This window comes from Fistularia commersonii, chromosome 32 (genome assembly GCF_037954325.1).
Source record: "Fistularia commersonii isolate RoL2024-O1a breed Wild chromosome 32, RoL_Fcom_v1.0, whole genome shotgun sequence".
NCBI classification, from domain to species: Eukaryota; Metazoa; Chordata; class Actinopteri; order Syngnathiformes; family Fistulariidae; genus Fistularia; species Fistularia commersonii.
This window is the reverse complement of record NC_141315.1, coordinates 3,397,371-3,414,867: the sequence shown is the minus strand read 5'-3', so window position 1 is coordinate 3,414,867 and position 17,497 is coordinate 3,397,371. Positions and strand designations below refer to the sequence as shown.

Here is a 17,497-nt window from a genome sequence, read left to right as displayed (position 1 = left end):
TAATATTGTTGAAAACATTAAAAAAAAAAAAAAAAAACATTCATTGTCCTGGAAAACTTCTCTGAAAACAATGGACTATTTTTTCCTCTCTTAATCTGAACTTGTAAGTCCCTTGAATTTGCCAACATCACACAGCGGAATTCCACATCCCAAACACCACGTCTTACTCAGCTGTCAGGGATCAGCGAGGTATGAAGGGACTCTTGGAGAGAACGGTCTGGTTACGACATGGCTGTATTCCAGTTTGGCTCAGCTGCTGCTCATGGGTAAACTGGGAATAATTGGCAAATTGATTCAGTCAGGAGATAAATCCCAGAATTTTGTCAGCTGACCCGAGTGGCGAAAGTTTCCAGATTTTGACTGGTCATTTTATTGCAGCAATAAAATAGAAGGGAATTATAGGAATATTAAAAATCCACGTAATTATCATGTGCCCTCAGTACTCATAATAGTAAAATAATACATGCTTGGCAGTGACCAGCTGGTTAATATGTAAACAAATCTACAGACAAACTACTTAATTTTTGTCCCCGATCAAAACAGTTTTGAAGGATGACTAAGAGGGAGCTACGATCTGAAGAAGTACAGTCATTGTTTTACGTATGTTTATTTTAGGTCTGGGATCAAGAAGTTGGTGTAGATACTATATATCTGAACAATTTCTACGATCATCTCCTTTTTTTAAATTGAAATAATTTTATGACAAAACAGGCAGCAAATTTAAGGCTTATGAAAAACAGCTGTGAGATAATGTTAATGTCACATTTGAATCAAAATGGCACAGAATCCCACAACACACACATTTTCAGATTTTTTTATTCTAAAGTTAGCCCAAAATTCCACTCGAACATCACCTATATGTAATTGTAAAGAAAGTTTTGTTCGAGACACTGATTTTTTGGTTAGCAGGGGGGAAAAAAACAAAATGACTGGCCGATTGTTTCCATCTGAAAGTCCCTTCGGCGTGATTGTGTAGATACGGAGAGACTGGTAGAAGGTGGGTAGAAGACCTGAAAGCAATGAGGAGTCCATTAGCTTGTCCAGTGTTGGAGGAAGCCCCCTAATCTGATGGCAGCAGTACCTGAGGGCAGAGAAAGTGAACAAAACAACTGTTATCAGGCAGAAGCATGAATCACCATCTGCAACCATGATACTCAGACTGGCCCAAAGGACAGACACACACATTAAGAAACAGACACACCCACGTACAGTATAGGGATATATAACAAGACTTCGGGGCAGAAGTGTACCTCAGAGCTGTCAGCGAAGCCAAACACAGGTATAGCCATTTATATATATATATATTTTATTTTATTTTTTGAAAAAGGAGCATGGGAGAAAAGGTAATAGAAAATGGAGTGTCAGCCATGGCTGCCCACTACCAGAGATTTGACCCGGCAGCGTATCTGCAGTACAACTACACTCCTCCGCGTGCTGATTTTGAAAGGAAGGACAGCATAGTTCCGTGGAAACTGGCATGCCTCCATAGAGCTTTCACTGAAGGTAAGGGGGCTGGTGTCAACCCGGGCTTTAAAAACACAGCGGAAATGCTTGTCAATTAAAGACGTGTTTTAAAACGAATTTGGTGACATCTGGATAGGGACCTACAATCCAAATGAATATTTTATTTTATTTATACTTGTACAATATGAAAATATGAGACTTAAAACTATCAAATTATATGTTATATTATGATATGACCTGTTATACTGCTTAATGTTTTGGAAATAATGAGAGCTACTCATTCATTCATTATCTATACCGCGTATCCTGCACTCAGGGTCACAGGAGATGCTCGGGGCAGGCGATCACACACCATCATATAGAGACATGCAACCGTTCACACATCTAGGCAATTTAGGGTCTCCGATGAACATACCGGAAAATACCGGGAGGAAACCAGAGAACCTCTGGGGAACCCACGCACACATGGGGAGAAAAAGGGACTTATTAATGATTGCTGCTCAGGTATTTTTATACAGAATGTAATTTAATTATATGCATCTATGGTTCTTACTTTTCTTCTTGTCTCTATGGTGTCCTTTCTAAACCTTAAAATCACAGGGTACGTAATACAGTATGGCTTTAAAATCTGAAAAATTCTCAACAACACAAAAGAATTGTTTTGGTTCCAAGAAATTTCCCTCTTGACCTTTGATGACCTCTGTTCACATTTACTTGCAACTGGTATTGAAAGCGTGAAGGTCAGCGGATCATTATTGTTGTTATTACCGATTAACCTGACAACAACATAAGTACATGTTGCTTCAAGTGGAACACCACCGGCCTTGCTCTGCATCTACAGGTGTGAAAATCACAGATGGCTGCAAAACCGACACAACCTGATCATTGTATCATAATAGAACATAATATTTCATCATCTACATTAAAGCAATAATATTTTGGTTAAAAAAAGAAAATCAACTGGAATGTCCTTGATGCCCACTAATCCCAGTGTCTCTGGGACGCACGTTTTCGTCCTGCCAATTTCAGACAAGCTAAACACAGTGCAAAAGTACTAACCCCCCCCTTATCACTATATTTAGGATGGCCTCAGAGAGAGATCTAAATCAATTAGTCCGCATTGTTCACATTGTGGCTTGTTGCTATTATTATTTTCATGTTTTATACATAGAGTATAAAACATTCTGCATTTTTCCGGTATACCTGTTACCACAGAAGGGAGACTATGGGAGTGATTTTGTGTGTTGCATATTTATTTTCGGTGTGATGACAGCTGCACATGTAAAGATGTTTTAAAAATAAAAAAAAAACAATTAAAGTTAAAATTGGTAATTTTTCCCGTTGAAATGTAGTGCAATGTGATATGTGTTTTGGTTGGTTGAGCATGGGTTTTTGATGTTTCTTGCAGAAATATTCATCTGAAAATTATACCAGCCTCATGTCCAGTTATTTCCTGTTTCCGATCTCTTCAATTTCCAGGTGACATGAGCGGCAACTTGCTGGTGGACATCGGATCGGGTCCCACCTTGTATCAGGTGCTAAGTGGCTGCGAGGTGTTCAAGGAGGTGGTCCTCACAGACTTCTTGGAGGTCAACCGGCAGGAGCTGAAACGCTGGCTCCAGGACCAGGACTGCAGCCTAGACTGGACGCCATACCTGCAACATGTCTGCAAGCTGGAGGGACGACGGTATGAAATGGCCGATTTCAAAATACTTCCTGTGATGTTCTCTTTATACTATTGATTATTCACTTTTCACATGTAAAAAAAAAAAATATGACCACTCCTATGATATGATATGATATGATATGATATGATATGATATGATATGATATGATATGATATGATATGATATATGATAGTTTATCGAGTTTGCATGTTCTCCCCGTGTCAGCGTGGCTTTCCTCCGGGTTCTCCGGTTTCCTCCCAGTTTAATTGGAAAAAATTGGGAAAATTGCCCCTGATGAGTGAGTGAGTAAATGGTTGTTAGTATATGTTGACTGATTGACTGGTGATCAGGCCAGGGTGCAACCCGCCTCTCGCCCGATGACAGCTGGGATAGGCTTCAGCACCAGAATCCCCCGCGATATTGATAATTACATTAACATTTTGAAATCGATAGTTTTTTCAATTCTCTCCATATTCTATCCAATCTTATCACGTTACTGTTATAATTGCCTTCTGAATTGTTAATATTTCAAATCACTTCCTTTCCTAACAGTACATTTGTGCATCCTTCAATCCGCTGGCTATGATGCATAATGTTACTCACAGTTTTTAAATGTTTGCCTCAGCCTGGAAACAAATGGCAAAATAACAAATATCCTAGCATGACTAATTAGGAGTGGTTACTCTTTGATTTTGACACCAAAAGGCCTTCGGCGTGGACAGAGAAAGCTGCCAAACTCCGTCGGGTCATCACGGACATCCTCCCCGTTGACGTGCACCGCCCTCAGCCTCTGGGCCCGGACGCCCTCCCTCCGGCAGGGGCCGACTGCCTGGTGTCCTGCTTCTGTCTGGAAAGTGTCAGCCCGGACTTGGCCGCCTTCACAAGGGCACTCGGTCACATCCAAAAGCTCTTGCGGCCCGGTGGCCACCTCCTGCTCATCGGAGCCCTCGGAGAGAGTTACTACTTCGGGGCTCCTGGAGTAAAGATCCCCGTGGTCCCGCTGAACGAGGCCCAGGTCTGCGTCAGTCTGAAGGAGAGCGGCTTCACCCTGATCAGGCTGGAGATTTATACCTTACCTCAAGACATGAGAGTTGGTGTTGATGATGTGACCGGGGTGTTTTTTGCAAAGGCAAGAAAGGAGTAGTTGAAAAACAATGATAGCGCTGCAAAATTTATTAAACCTCTGTGATGATTTAATCTTATCATCAATAATCTTATTTGGAAAGGGTTTAAGATTTGATCATCTCAACCATGAAAGGGAAAAAAAAATGAAAATTCATAAAGAGTTCAATGAAATGATTCGTTTGATCCCATCTTTACATTCCTTTTCTTCTTGGTGAGTATGTCTCCTGATAGTTGATGGCAGAAGAAGCGCCACAAATGTAATCACACATTGCCTCCTGCAGTCCAAATGATGCTATTACAGCACAGAGAATCCTGTTATGAGCTTTTCATACAATTCCACAACATTTTAATGTGAATCTGTAAAAAAAATATGGTAAATGTGACTTTGTCAATTTCCAATCTTGCCTTAAACATGACAACGCTAATCGATCTAAGTGTGTGAAATAATTACTTTTTCTAAGACATTTTGAGTTAATAGTGATACTTTAAAAGATTACCTGTGCTGGCCTATGGATTTGTAAAGATGAAATTCTGAGAATACTGTTACGACTCAAATGAGTCTAGATTTTGTCTAATCACATTATAATTAATCATATCTCTTCAGTTCTGTAGCTGTGACAAAGTGTATACGGCATTTGTGTTGTGCAAATCCCTTACCATTTAATAAACATGATATTCACATGCATAAACACTGTACCGTGTGTAAAATACATCTGCAGCTCACATGATGGATGAAATAGAAATAAACTAGCAAGTAAATCCTGATGTTGTCATGACTCCCCACTGCCAGGTTTAGTTACTTTAGTTTTATTAACAATAAACTACAAAGGGAACAAATTCCTGACACCAGTTGCCAAATATTGGAGTTTTATTATCGACAAACAGAACATTTTCACACAGTAAGCCGAAATAAACCTTCACATATTAATATTGGTATTGTTCTGTGGGGAGTTACTTGCATGTCTTACCTCTTTGCTATCCAAAACATACCATCCTCAGCTACTGCTCTGACTCTGTAAGTCCTCTCATGTTTATTAAACCAGAAAAACTGCGCCGCCTTATCTTGATTAACCGGATTAGAATGAGCTGATCTAATTTAGTCTGGTTTAGCCGTGGCTTCACTCGAAGTCTGTAACCCATCCTCTAATTGTCTGGACTTGCCCGCACATATGTACGAGACCGAAAAGTGTAAATTGAAGCAGATGAGATCATCTAAATGTGAAAGTAGCTCTTTATTACCCCCAAATTAAGTTCTCGGTAAGGCCTGGCTCTCAACCACATCAAACTATCATATCATTACATTTTTATTATATCATTTGATACTGTGCAGGGCTGCGCATATTCTAGCATAACCTTGAAAAATAGTTTTTACAAAATGTTTTTACAGTGTTTATAAGACAATGTAAAATGTATAATTATATTCCCGTTGCATTCATTCCAAACCTTTAGATAGTAGACGTACCCTACTTTTTAAGATTTTTGCCCTGCTACCACTGTAACTGCAAAATGTGAAGTGGAAAATAATTATGATTCTCTACATAACAATATAGTTCAATATCTCTGAGCAAAATCTGCTTGGGGGGATCTTGTTAGTATAAATTTCGGAAATCCAATGGCTGGTCAGGATGTGATTTTCTTCAAGACTCCTGTTGAACTTTGACATGTTTATGCTCATTAATATTCTGACCTTCCTTCACACCCGGCCATCTGTTTCTCTCCCTCTTTTTCCACACTGCGCTCACGTATCACACACACCCACCCGTAAACCCAGAAAAAAACACTTCTATTTACATCGATGCCTGCACACATACGCACACACACACACGTACAAAAACAAAGAAGTGCACGCAGACACACACATAAACACACACAAATCCTTTGCATACAGTAAGCAAATCTTCTTTTCTCTATCTGAACCTTCTTGTTATTGTCATTCTCCCTTGCACTCGTCTCTGTCGTTGGCCTCTTCGTGATGGTGGCATTCTGTCAAACTGGCCTGTGACGGAGACCGATCGCTGAGTGCCTTTCTTTCTTGTCTTAGATCTAGTGAGGAACAATGTCACGGAAGAACATGTAAGCGACATGATGCACTGTGGGGCAGGATGATGGCAGAGTAGTGGCTTGTAGTGAGGAAAGTCAGATTTACAATTGCAAGAATATATTTTACCTTTTCAGTTGGGAGCATGCATATTGACTACTAGAAATGTTTCATGTCCCATCAGCATCACTCTCACTCTTTGACACACACACACACACACACACATTACATTACAGTCATTTGGCAGGCACTTTTAACCAAAGTGACTTACAGTGGAGATGCCGGGGGATTGAACCACTGCTTCATACCATACACACACACACACACACACACACACACACACACACACACACACACACACACACAAGAGAACATGTTTCGCCCAGAAAAACAATTCTTTTATAACACCAAGAGGCAATGGATAGAGCCAATGTACTATGCACCCTTGATGTGCTCTATAAGATCCAGAATTATTGTAATCCAATAACTTATTGTTTGTTTTAAACTTTAAATTTGGGTGTTTTATTAGATTTTTCTTCAGGTTGCTCGGCAGGAGGTGAACAAGAAAAAAAGAAAATAACGTCATGTTTTTTTCCCCAAAATTTTTTTTTTCAACTTAGTGTTGAACATTTGTGGTCTTAATTTAATTTGCACACAAAATCTATGCACCTTTCTTTCTCCATGAAAAGCTCTGTTACTTTGTCAGAAAAGTCCTCTTTTTTATTTTATGAAATATTTTATTTTATCTTATTTTCATTTCACGTATTGTAAATGTATTTTATCCTATATTTCTTACAGAAGCATGGCAGTAGCAAGCACCGATGAGCTCAGTTGCGCCCCCCTCAGGTGTGGCTCAGCAACATGACATTAATTGTCCAATCAGCATAAATAATTCTGTCGCGCACATATATAAGAGACATTTCCCAAGCTGTAGAAGGCTATTGTGTGTATAGTCACGTGATAAATCTTTCTACGGACACTCTATCGGCAACATCCGGAGACACAGAAACCAGCACGTGCCACACAACCCGGTTTGAGGGACTGCACGTGCAGACGGGAGGCTTGGCTCACCGCTGCTGCTGAGCGGGTTTCAAAATGCCTAGCATTTGATTGGGAAATGCTTGAATTCAGCAATATTTAGGTAGAAAGAAGAAGAAAATCTTTAAAAGTGAATGGAATCATGCAGAAAATTCATGACTAAGACCTATCAGTGGACAATTATTAATATCTATCTCATGTTAAGATTATTATTTTTTGTATTTTTCATAATTTAATGACGTGAGACTGTGCCTCACCTTCCTCCCCTGACTGCACGCCACTGATGCAGAGACTGTCATTCCCTACCTAGCGCTGTTTCCTGGCTCTTTTTATCAACTTCCTCCTCTTCCTCCCCAGAAGTGGTTTGGTCTTGGTCTGTGGAGCTCGCGTCTATGGACGACAGATGAGCTTGGGCCATTCTCTGCACATCTGGAAATACAAAAACAGGGTTTTACAAAAGCACACAAAGCATTTAACACATGCTAACCTGTGAACTCTGATGTGTAACACACATTTTTGGATTTACTCAAAAGGATATCAGAACCACTTGAGCTGAAAAGTGGCCATGAGAATGCGTGTATCCCCCAAAATGGAATTTTTCACCATTAGTTTGATTTTAATATAATATGTATCCCAAATTACTTTTATGTTAATAAGATTAAGGCTCTCATCAAAAACACTGATGCGCTAAGGCTAATCCTTTCTATGGTGGGAAAAACCCTGCCTGTGACATGCAGCTCAGAGTCTGATAATCATGACCCATTTTTCTCATTTGAGGGACATTTCACCCTGACTCTTTTCTGTGGCACAACATTTATGTTTGGTATAAACTGCTAGATTTGAAGGATATCGGTCAGTTTGATCCAGGGGAAATGTGTTTCCATGCTCAAATGAAACAATACTTTGTTTGGAAAATAACTGGGAAAGAAAAGCCTGTTTATTCAAACTAATTATTTGATTTTGTTGTAGGACTGAAATACTTAGAAGAGCCCACACAGGGGTCTGTGGAGTACAGCATGTTAAGTTACAACATGGCCAGTGTTTTAGGGGAAACACATTTCTTCGCATCACAGTTCGCTGAATTCTACAGAAGACCTGAATTCTCGAGGTTCACGCTTTTCATGAATGAAGAATTGAATAGGTTTGTGCATCTCATAGTCAGAGGAATGAACTGATATTTATTGGTTTCATTTTTGTTGCTTAAATATAATATGAGAAGACCCGAGAGAAACCAAACCAATCAATGAAAGCAGCTAAAACATATAATATATTCCGGTAAGAATTATTTTGGTGTATTTTAGACGCATTTAATCCCAAACTGATCATACTGAGCTCTTGTGCCTCAGGCTAAAGCTACTCGGGAAACAAACAAAAAATATGTGTAGTATAAATATTTAGAGGAAAGAGTTTGTATCTATCTTGTGTGTGTGTGTGTGTGTGTGTGTGTGTGTGTGTGTGTGTGTGTGTGAGTGAATGAGTGAGCGTGCATGAGACCCTACTGCAGCTGTGTGCCTATCCTATAATCCAGGATGATCCAGAACAGATTCACAGCTGTCCCTGGTCCTAATCTCACATAATACACACACACACACACACACACACACACACACACACACACACACACACACACACGCGCGCACGCACACACAAAAGCACACGAACATACACACATTCATTCACACACCTCGTGTTTTTATGGATACACACGTATTCCAAGCAGATGTAGACCACATGTCAGCTGCCACAACAGAACTGGGTCTCCCAAATTCAGCATTTTGTTTTCTCGACAAAGCACACAAACACATCCGGCCACTCAGTGTAGCATGCGTACCTTTGAGCGAAGGCGTGCGTACCTTTGAGTGAAGGTGGCTGGTAGGTCGATGTGTTTACCAACTTAGCTCTCATTACTCCATTTTCTCCCAGAACCCACTGCAGATATCATACAGTCAAACAGCAATTAAAGAAATAATAAACAATGTGCTGTACTCTTACAGCCGATCAGTTTTGGAGCTTTATCAACAACACTTAAAAATGAATAAATCTACACTGAATCCAATTTCAAATAATTTCTGAGAGGAATATCCATCACCCTCCACACTCAATGGTCACCTGTTGATGGCCGCTGTCCTCCTCCGGGGATGGAGGGTCCGTCAGCCTGAAGAGCGTGGCGGGGGTCGGCCTCCGACGTCGAATCTTAAAAGAACAGATTTTTGTCACAAATAGAATATGTTGAGCGAATCGGTATTTAATGTTCAAGCAGCTTTAAACAATCTGGTTTTGCCATTTTGCTTGGAGGGAAGCTACGTAATGACAAGAGACATATTATTCCATACTGTTATGGAGACTGATGTCCAGATGTCTTTGACTCGATATTATTTCTTGTCGTATAACACACCGTGATACATATGTGCTTACATTTCTTAGTTCAAGTCTCAGTTGCTTTATTTCCGTCATGATTTTAACATAAGAGAAAATGATGAGGAAGAGAGTGTAATGTTTGGATCTGAAACTGTTTCTGATACTCCTGAATTCCTTAAATGACCTTTATGCCTCTATTTAGGTCGTACCCCGTAGGCTCCAACACAAAACTACATCTGCTGATTCATTCTCTTCGTGCGTTCTACGTGTGAAGCAGAATGAGTCATAAACACCAAAAGCCTTATGCAACCAATGTCTCGAATCAAATGAAGCCATTTTTGTCGTCAACAACACAATTTAATGTCGCTTCCCGTTGTTTCCCGCAAATTGTCTGCTTTGTAAGCTGAAAATGTATATATTTAATCCAAATGCTGGATTTCAGTGGGATTCTGCCTTGGGAAATACAGTATTTTTAATGACCATAAATATTTACATTTGGACACGACATAATAGATTATAGTTTTAACTCAAAGTGAATAGACTGCAGGCGCATTTCAAATCTGTTTTGCGACAAAAATAAAACACAAATGAGAATGAGAAGCTCAGGACGCGCTTACATAAAATCCTTGAGACTAGCTCCATTCCTATGGAGTTAGTTCACAGTGCTTTGAAACAAAAAATTAGAACGAAATGCACCTGCAAAGAAAAACGTATTTTCTAGCATGTTCATCACAACCACACTTTTAATAATGGTACAAGGAAAATACATTTGAGAATAATTATGTGTGAGCAGACAATAAACGATATTTAGAGCCATACACACAAGAGCATAGGTGTCAAACTCTGGCCCGCGGGCCAAATTTGGCCCGCACTGTAAATATGTATTGCCCGCAAAGCAATGCCAAATGACTATTAGAGCTAGTCTGCACTGCATGTACTGCTAATTCTACAAATCTCAGAATTTTCTGCCGGTGTTTTGGCACGAAAATCACAACGGGACCCATAAACGCCCTTTCCTCTGTTGACAGTAGTCATAGCGACCTTATGCTGATACTGGCACCCTGCTACTTAGGCAGAAAACAGGATTTTGCATCTGTGCAATATTAAGTTATATATTATATAGTATTAAGCTATGCTCGTTGCATATTTAGTTTTTTTCCGAAACTTGTTTGGGTCCATATGAAAAGGTTCATTGTTATATCTGGAGGAAGATTATTTCAATATATATCAATATTGGCCCATGACTTTGTCTCAGTTTTAAATTTTGGTCCACTGTGTATTTGAGTTTGACACTCCTGCACAAGAGCCTCAAACAGTGTGCGCACCGCTGGAACAACACAATTTAATCGTTCACTATTCTTAAACAGAGTTAAGTTCTCATATATCGAAAGCAAAATATCAGCCGAAACATGGGGACTGATCTTGTTCCAACTAAACGTTAGAATTCAATGATTTGAAAAACGATACCGAAGCTGCCGCTTCTGCACAGTGATTGAAAGTTTTTATAGAATATACAATAACTTCACTGCCATCTCCGTTTGATAACATTATGATAATGAGATTGTCGTGAGAAAGAGTGACTGCCAGGCCAATCACATCCGAGTGTGTGGGCAGGAAATGTGTGGGCAGCGTTCACTCTGGAGAAACTCTGACTGCTTCTGCCTCATACTTATTTATCATGCATGCCGTTGCGGGGGAAGAGCATTTAAATAAAAGGTATCTGAATAAAACTTTTCAATACAAAAAGCTACTGGATATTAGCCGCGTTCCATACAAAGAGGCATCTCTTAACAAGTATAATCTCCAGTCAAAGGGGGTGAAGCTGGGGTCGTGCAGCTGCACAGGACCTTGCAGAGCCCTTTTCTGAATCATTTATCTTTATCACGTCCTTGTTGTGGATTTGGAGACACTTTTTTAGTGTTTGATGCACATTTAATGACTCCAGTGCTATTGATTAGGTAATGCACTAACTTCCATGCTGGTGTAAAATGAAGGATGTAACATCAGTACTAACTGCACATATCGTTTGATGTGTCATCCTGATGCTTTTCCAGATCATCTTTACAGCTTCGGGCAAAGACGTCCATCCGAGGCACTTATTCAATATGTTTTCAGACTGTTTCAATGGCATCCGAAAGTCTGAAAGACCGATGTGTACATGCCATTACTGATTTTTGCTCCGTGTCCTCTTCGAATTAAATACACAAGCAGGACTTCTTTCCTGACAAACAAAGTGTGCCAGTGACAAGAGTTTGCCTGTGAAAAATAATGAACCGGATTGGGTATTTAATACATTCAGCATCAACTTAATCCATTTATCGCGGCTACTGCAATTATTCTCTGCTTCCGCAAGAGCCCCTGGAGGGTAAAAGCTCCAAATCGAAAGAATTATGACATCAACAATGGCGGTGCTAAGATGAACACGGTTTGCAAAGTCTCTGGCGGTGACATTCATTTAGCTCGGCGGTCGGAGGCAACGCGGCGCATCCGGACAAAGCCAGTCAGATTCCTGTTGTCACAATCTTCCCTGACATCTAGAGTCTATTGTTCTAGATGCTATTTTGTAGACAAATAATACATAATAGATGAGGTTCGCTAAATTGGCTAGGAAGATTGGAGATTTAGGGGGTGGATGGGATAATCCTGAGCCATTTTCACATCACCAAGTGATTTCTAAAAAATAAAGAAATAAACGCAATGATCATCAACTTCAAAGGTCCAAAATCCCGTATATGAATTGAAGTCAGCCTGGTCTTAAATCCTTTGCCTTTGGCCCATCAGCCATCATCAAGGGTTCTCGCAGAGATTTTTTTTTCCGACCTCAATCCCCTTCAATATTATTGACTGCTTATTTCGCCCTACAAAATGAAGAAGGTCTAGTGAGGAGAACTGTCGAGAGCGGCGCGAAAGGCATCATGGTGCAACGGCTCACGCGAACACCATCGCCATGCCAACGTTAGCATGGACAGCTGGACAAGAGACCAGGCCGACGGTGTTAATTGACATCGGCGCTCTTCTAAATTTCTCGCCGCCACTTGCAGAGCCATGTGGCAAAATACGAGCGTCCGAACCGCCCGAGAGATTTCAAATAGAGAGGAGATCGTGACCTTGTGCTCCCAGAGCGAATCGTAACCCCTCCTGCTCTCTTTTCATCTCCATTTAATGCTTTTTTTTAGTTCTGGATTTTTAGAATTACAGCCCCCTTTCCCAAAATGTTGAATTTGTTACCTGTTCCCAGTCCGTCTGCTCTCCCCTCAAGTTTCACCACCTGCTTCGTATTGTCTACACAGTTCTATTGTGTTTGGTTTCCATGATTTCATTCTCTCAGTTTCCTTTCAGTCATTTGTTTGGGCAGAACGGTTTTAAATTCTTTCGGTCCCGAAAGCCCCTTCTCACCTCTTTGTCGCGTTAAAAATAAAATATTCGTTTCTCCGTTACTTTCCCGCCTACTGCTGTTTTCACATTTGATTCCACCAGCCTAACCTCCACGCAACAAGTAGGAAGGTGGCATAACCTTCACAGTTACATAACCCTGATTCAATACATTAATCTGAATGTGTATATTGCACAATGAGAGCTCTGGCTGGGTACCGTGACCTAAAGAGGCCTTATACGGGAAGAAGCTATCCGCTTAACTATTAAAACCAGGCAGTCAAAGTGAAAATCCATTTTGTCCGTAGATTGCTTTTAGTTTATTGTGTTGATAATCCCTCAATGTCTTGACACAATGAGAAAAGTCCATTCCCCCCCCCCCATGAATAGAATATTCAACGGACATCCGATTTTAATTGACATGGGAACGGAATGGATACGTACCAATTGTTATCTGTTTTTTTTTAATGAAAATAAATTGAAGTTCAGCTGAACTGTGTGTTTTTTTTTTGTTTGCTTGTTTGTTTGTTTTTTTTTTTAAAAAAGCAAGTACAAGTGTTTTGTCTATACATTTGAATCTTTGAACCCAGTTTTTAAGATAGGAATAATGAGGTTTTACCCATGTATCTGGGATAAGACTAGTGGATTTTATTGCTCTTGGACGTCCCGCGGGGAAAAAGCGCAGTTGGCAATAGTCGTACCCGTCCTTGATTCGAGCTTCAGTCACCCACAGCTAATCTCTTTGATTTTAATCAAATGCCTCCTCAGCTGATGATCCCCCCCCCCAACCCCCACTTTACTTATATTTCTCTGTCGTTCACTGACTGTTTGGCTACTTTCCAGATATTCACGTCTTCCCACACTCTTTCCGCCTCCCTCTCTGTCTTGCATGCTACGTTTTTGTCTTGGAATTCGGGCAAGGATTCAACAGATCCTCTTGTAGATCTATACCAGTTCCACTAAACCTCGGCTATTAATCGGGGTGGGCGTGACGTAACAGTTACCGAGGGGAAAGACATTCCCGAGGCTGAGCCGCAGAATCCTTTGACGACAGTGACCTCGGAGTGGTCGCAAGGAGCGTCGACTTTGCGGAGTCTCAAGAGTTCATTCCTCAGTAAATTATTCATCGGCCGAATCCTCCCATTCTGAGCCGGGCGGTGGGTGGCTAATAGATCATAAGGCAGGCGGTGGCAGCAGCCCGGAGGCGAGTGACAAGCTCATGTTCATTCAAGACAATTCTACTGTGTGCTTTGGAAAAGTAGCCAGTAAACACTAAAATGCTCTTGATCAGCCAACTCATTTTTACCCAGAATCGACAAAGACAGACATAGGCTTCGAGGATTTAGACATCTCATCAATACATGCGCACACTTTAAGATGTAGCGAACATTTTAACAAGGATTTTTAGCTGCCCTGACTTGAACTCCATCGACCCGTGGCGTTCAAATTGACACTTTCATCAAAATGTGCAAAAAGCTTGATGCTCGAGTCTCTCTAATGTCTCTCTCTAGTGTCTCTCCAGTGAACGGCCTTTGGTGAATGACAAGATCACACTGGTTTTCAAACATATTTTGATTAAAACGTGATTGTCACAAAGGGTTGTTTTGGTAAACAAACTAGTAATAGAACTTGGAAAAAGGCCCGTGTTTCGCATTTCACACTGATATTTTTAGTCTTGTGAAACCAGACGGTTATCAAACATATCAGCCTTCAAATACAAATACCTAATTAGTTGGCAGTGACAGCCCGGGCTGATAAATATGTGCAATATGTTATTTATATTTTGTCCGTAAACACCCCATCAAGTTTGGCGATGAATGTCGGTGAAATATCTTCTAAGCGCCTCTTCTAAGCCAATCAGTGACCTTCTTCAGTTCTCTATCAAAGCTATAACTCGCGCCTTGGTCGGCAATCAAAAGTAGGAAAATGAGAAAAATGACAAAGAATGTACAGGATCTAAACCCTTGTTTATTATATTAACTAACAGTGAGAGTTGGTTTCACTGCAAAATGAAGACATATCCTCATATATCTAATGATTATAAACCTTGGAACGGTTTTGCGTGCTTCGGTGGAGAATCTGGGCTAAGTTAATTGTAATCATTCAGTTTTCAATCTTTGACAGAGTTTTATGTTTAATCTCACATTGTCCTGAGCCAGCAAGCTGCAAAATGGGGAGTCTTAGGAAGACCGTCGACTCAGCTTGCATGGCCACATGACGCTGTCGTGGGTTGAAAAGGATGTGTGAAATGGCCTAGATACCAGGATGATGGTGGTTAAGGTCATATTGAATATGTCACGGTATTTTAGAGATTATCTAAAAGAAGGATGAGACACTGTTAAGAAATGAAAGAAAGGCATTAATAACACTTTACAATCAAGAGATCTTCTTCTGCTGCTTCTTTTGGCTGCTCCCTTCAGGGGTCGCCGCAGCCAATCAGCTCCCTCCATCTAACCCCATTCTCTTTCATTGAATCCGCTCTTTGCTAATTCTCCTGCCAACCTCAGCATCCTTCTCACGTGATACTTACTCCACCTCCACTGTACATGTCCAGCCTCCAAAACATCTAACATGTGCTACCCCTGCTGATGGACTCGTTCCTGTCCATCCTCTGGATCCTATCCATCCTCATCACTCTCAAGAGAGAACCCCAACATCTCCATCCCTGTCACTTCCGGTTCTGCTTCCTGTCTTTTCCTAAATGCCGCTGTCCAAACCACACAGCATTGCTAGTCATCTTTGTATTCCCTTCATTCTGGCTGATACTCCTTTACTGCTCATCACCCCTTACATTCTCAACCTGTTTAAACCTGCTTGGATGCGTTTCTTCCTCTCTTTTCCACACTCTCCATTGCTGTGGATTACAATTAACAGATACTTTAGTAACATCTGAGTTTTGCGCATTAGTCTTTTTACACCCTGGATAGAAACCCGCACAATTGTGCAAATGTTCTCCCGATTAATCAATTTCACAGAGTAAAACCCATCACCTCTTTCCAGATGACCAACAATGTGACTTCCACATTCTGTATCACACGTGTTTTTCTCTATTACTCAGGCACGTTTCATTTTTCTGATACTACCAACTGCGCTTTATGCCTTACTTCCTCCTCCACCCTGTATGCTCAGGCCAGAGAGATGCCACGTTATTTTCAGGGGCTACAAAATTTGAGTCTGCACCGGCTCTGCTTAATCCCAGTGTTGCCCAAAGCGTAATGCCCTACATCAAAATACTGAGTTCTGCAAAGTGCTAGACTAGTTATGTAACTGTCTGTCAACCTCAGTTGCCATGGGAATGGGTGGGGGGGGGCTCACCCCTAGGTTGCAAGTTTGGATGAAAGTTGAAAATAAGGAATTCCAATAAATAAGGCATGAGCTCGGAATCTGTTACTCTTAATTTTAAAGGGACTTCAAGTTTGGGTTTCTGCGTCAATGCATCCTCTGTGGGGTTTGACCTCTGCGCACACGCACACACACACACACGCACACATACACCAACGCCGATCTCACCATCTCCACCTGTCGTGGGTCCAGCTGAGTGGGCACCGAGGAAGGCACGGAGAACTGGATCTTTCTTTTCGCGTCTTTGTCCGCGTCCCGCTCCGCGGTCCCGGTCACTGCGTGCAGCGGCGGCTCCATGCTCTCTCCTCCGCAGCCCGACGCGCACAAGACCGCCCGGTAAAGTTGCTCGGAAGCCCCCCCTTCCGATCTTTTTGGACTACTGAGTTGCCTCTCTCTCTCTCGCTCTCCTTCATCACACCTCTTCCTCCCACTGCTCAAACCTCCCGCTCGACTGGGAACTCAGAGTGGAGATGCTTCGGTTCACCCGAGGCTTTATGAGGCTCTCGGCTGCTGGCGGAAGCATCGCGGTGTAACGCGCAGCCAGGGACGGATTAAAGATACCCGGGGGCCCCTGGTCTTCCTGTTTTAGACCCCTGCCTTATTTGAAAAAAAAAAAAAGAAGGTTAAATTCAAGTTCAAGAGCTGCAATCCTGCATCGGACACTTCCAAAAAAGGAATATTGCCTGATAAGTATACAGAGATCAATGGGTTGTGCACTTTTTATTCTTTTTGTCGCTTATCATTTCTTTGCTTTGCTTGTAACAGACAGTCCCTCCCTTATTATAAAGCGGGCGAGCTGTTTGGAAACAGTCAGAATAACTACTCTGAATGTCTGAGCCGTGCAACATTTGTAGAGATCGTGACATTTGTGTGAGTGACTGTGAGATGCAAGAGGGGGGTCACTTGTGAACAAGTGGTTGGGGGGCGGGGGGTCATGAATGTGTGTCTCAGGTCAGTAAGTGTAGTCAGGAAATGGTCAGAGACAATTAGAAGCCCAAAAAAAGATCCAACGTAAAGATCCATCCACACAGATATGTGAGGATGGATTCCCTTTGTTTAAAAAAAAGGGAATTGATTCATAATTGGGGATGCT

General features: G+C 41.3%; 2 protein-coding genes across 3 annotated transcripts; one reads left to right on the top strand and one right to left on the bottom strand.

Annotated features, from left to right (window-relative positions):
* Positions 1-1,274: 1,274 nt before the first annotated feature.
* On the top strand, positions 1,275-5,129 carry pnmt (phenylethanolamine N-methyltransferase). Its single transcript, XM_086140030.1, has 3 exons — positions 1,275-1,503; positions 2,944-3,151; positions 3,837-5,129. Exons 1-3 carry the CDS (start codon positions 1,332-1,334, stop codon positions 4,273-4,275), a joined length of 819 nt encoding a protein of 272 aa, XP_085996156.1. The 5' UTR covers positions 1,275-1,331; the 3' UTR covers positions 4,276-5,129.
* LOC147215156 (protein phosphatase 1 regulatory subunit 1B-like) lies at positions 5,107-17,231 on the bottom strand. 2 transcript variants are annotated; one of them, XM_086140032.1, is made up of 5 exons: positions 16,573-17,231; positions 9,442-9,525; positions 9,186-9,261; positions 7,590-7,761; positions 5,107-6,299 (listed from the first exon to the last, which is right to left on the bottom strand). In XM_086140032.1, the coding sequence occupies exons 1-4, from the start codon at positions 16,699-16,701 to the stop codon at positions 7,628-7,630; spliced, it is 423 nt and encodes a 140-aa protein (XP_085996158.1). In that variant the 5' UTR covers positions 16,702-17,231; the 3' UTR covers positions 5,107-6,299; positions 7,590-7,627. The 2 variants fall into 2 exon arrangements, with proteins under 2 accessions (XP_085996158.1, XP_085996157.1); XM_086140031.1 differs by having other exon boundaries at positions 7,639-7,761; positions 16,573-17,185.
* Between the last annotated feature and the right edge of the window lie 266 nt (positions 17,232-17,497).

Bases quoted from the DNA above. Each gene is read 5' to 3' on its own strand.
- pnmt (XM_086140030.1), top strand. From the start codon at position 1,332: ATGGGAGAAAAGGTAATAGAAAATGGAGTGTCAGCCATGGCTGCCCAC. The intron at 1,504-2,943 runs GTAAGGGGGCTG...TTCAATTTCCAG, and splicing joins CCATAGAGCTTTCACTGAAG to GTGACATGAGCGGCAACTTG. The intron at 3,152-3,836 runs GTATGAAATGGC...TGACACCAAAAG, and splicing joins TGCAAGCTGGAGGGACGACG to GCCTTCGGCGTGGACAGAGA.
- LOC147215156 (XM_086140031.1), bottom strand. From the start codon at position 16,701: ATGGAGCCGCCGCTGCACGCAGTGACCGGGACCGCGGAGCGGGACGCG. The intron at 9,526-16,572 runs GTGAGATCGGCG...TGTTCTTTTAAG, and splicing joins ACCCACGACAGGTGGAGATG to ATTCGACGTCGGAGGCCGAC. The intron at 6,300-7,638 runs GTAGGGAATGAC...GTTCCTCACTAG, and splicing joins GAGCCAGGAAACAGCGCTAG to ATCTAAGACAAGAAAGAAAG.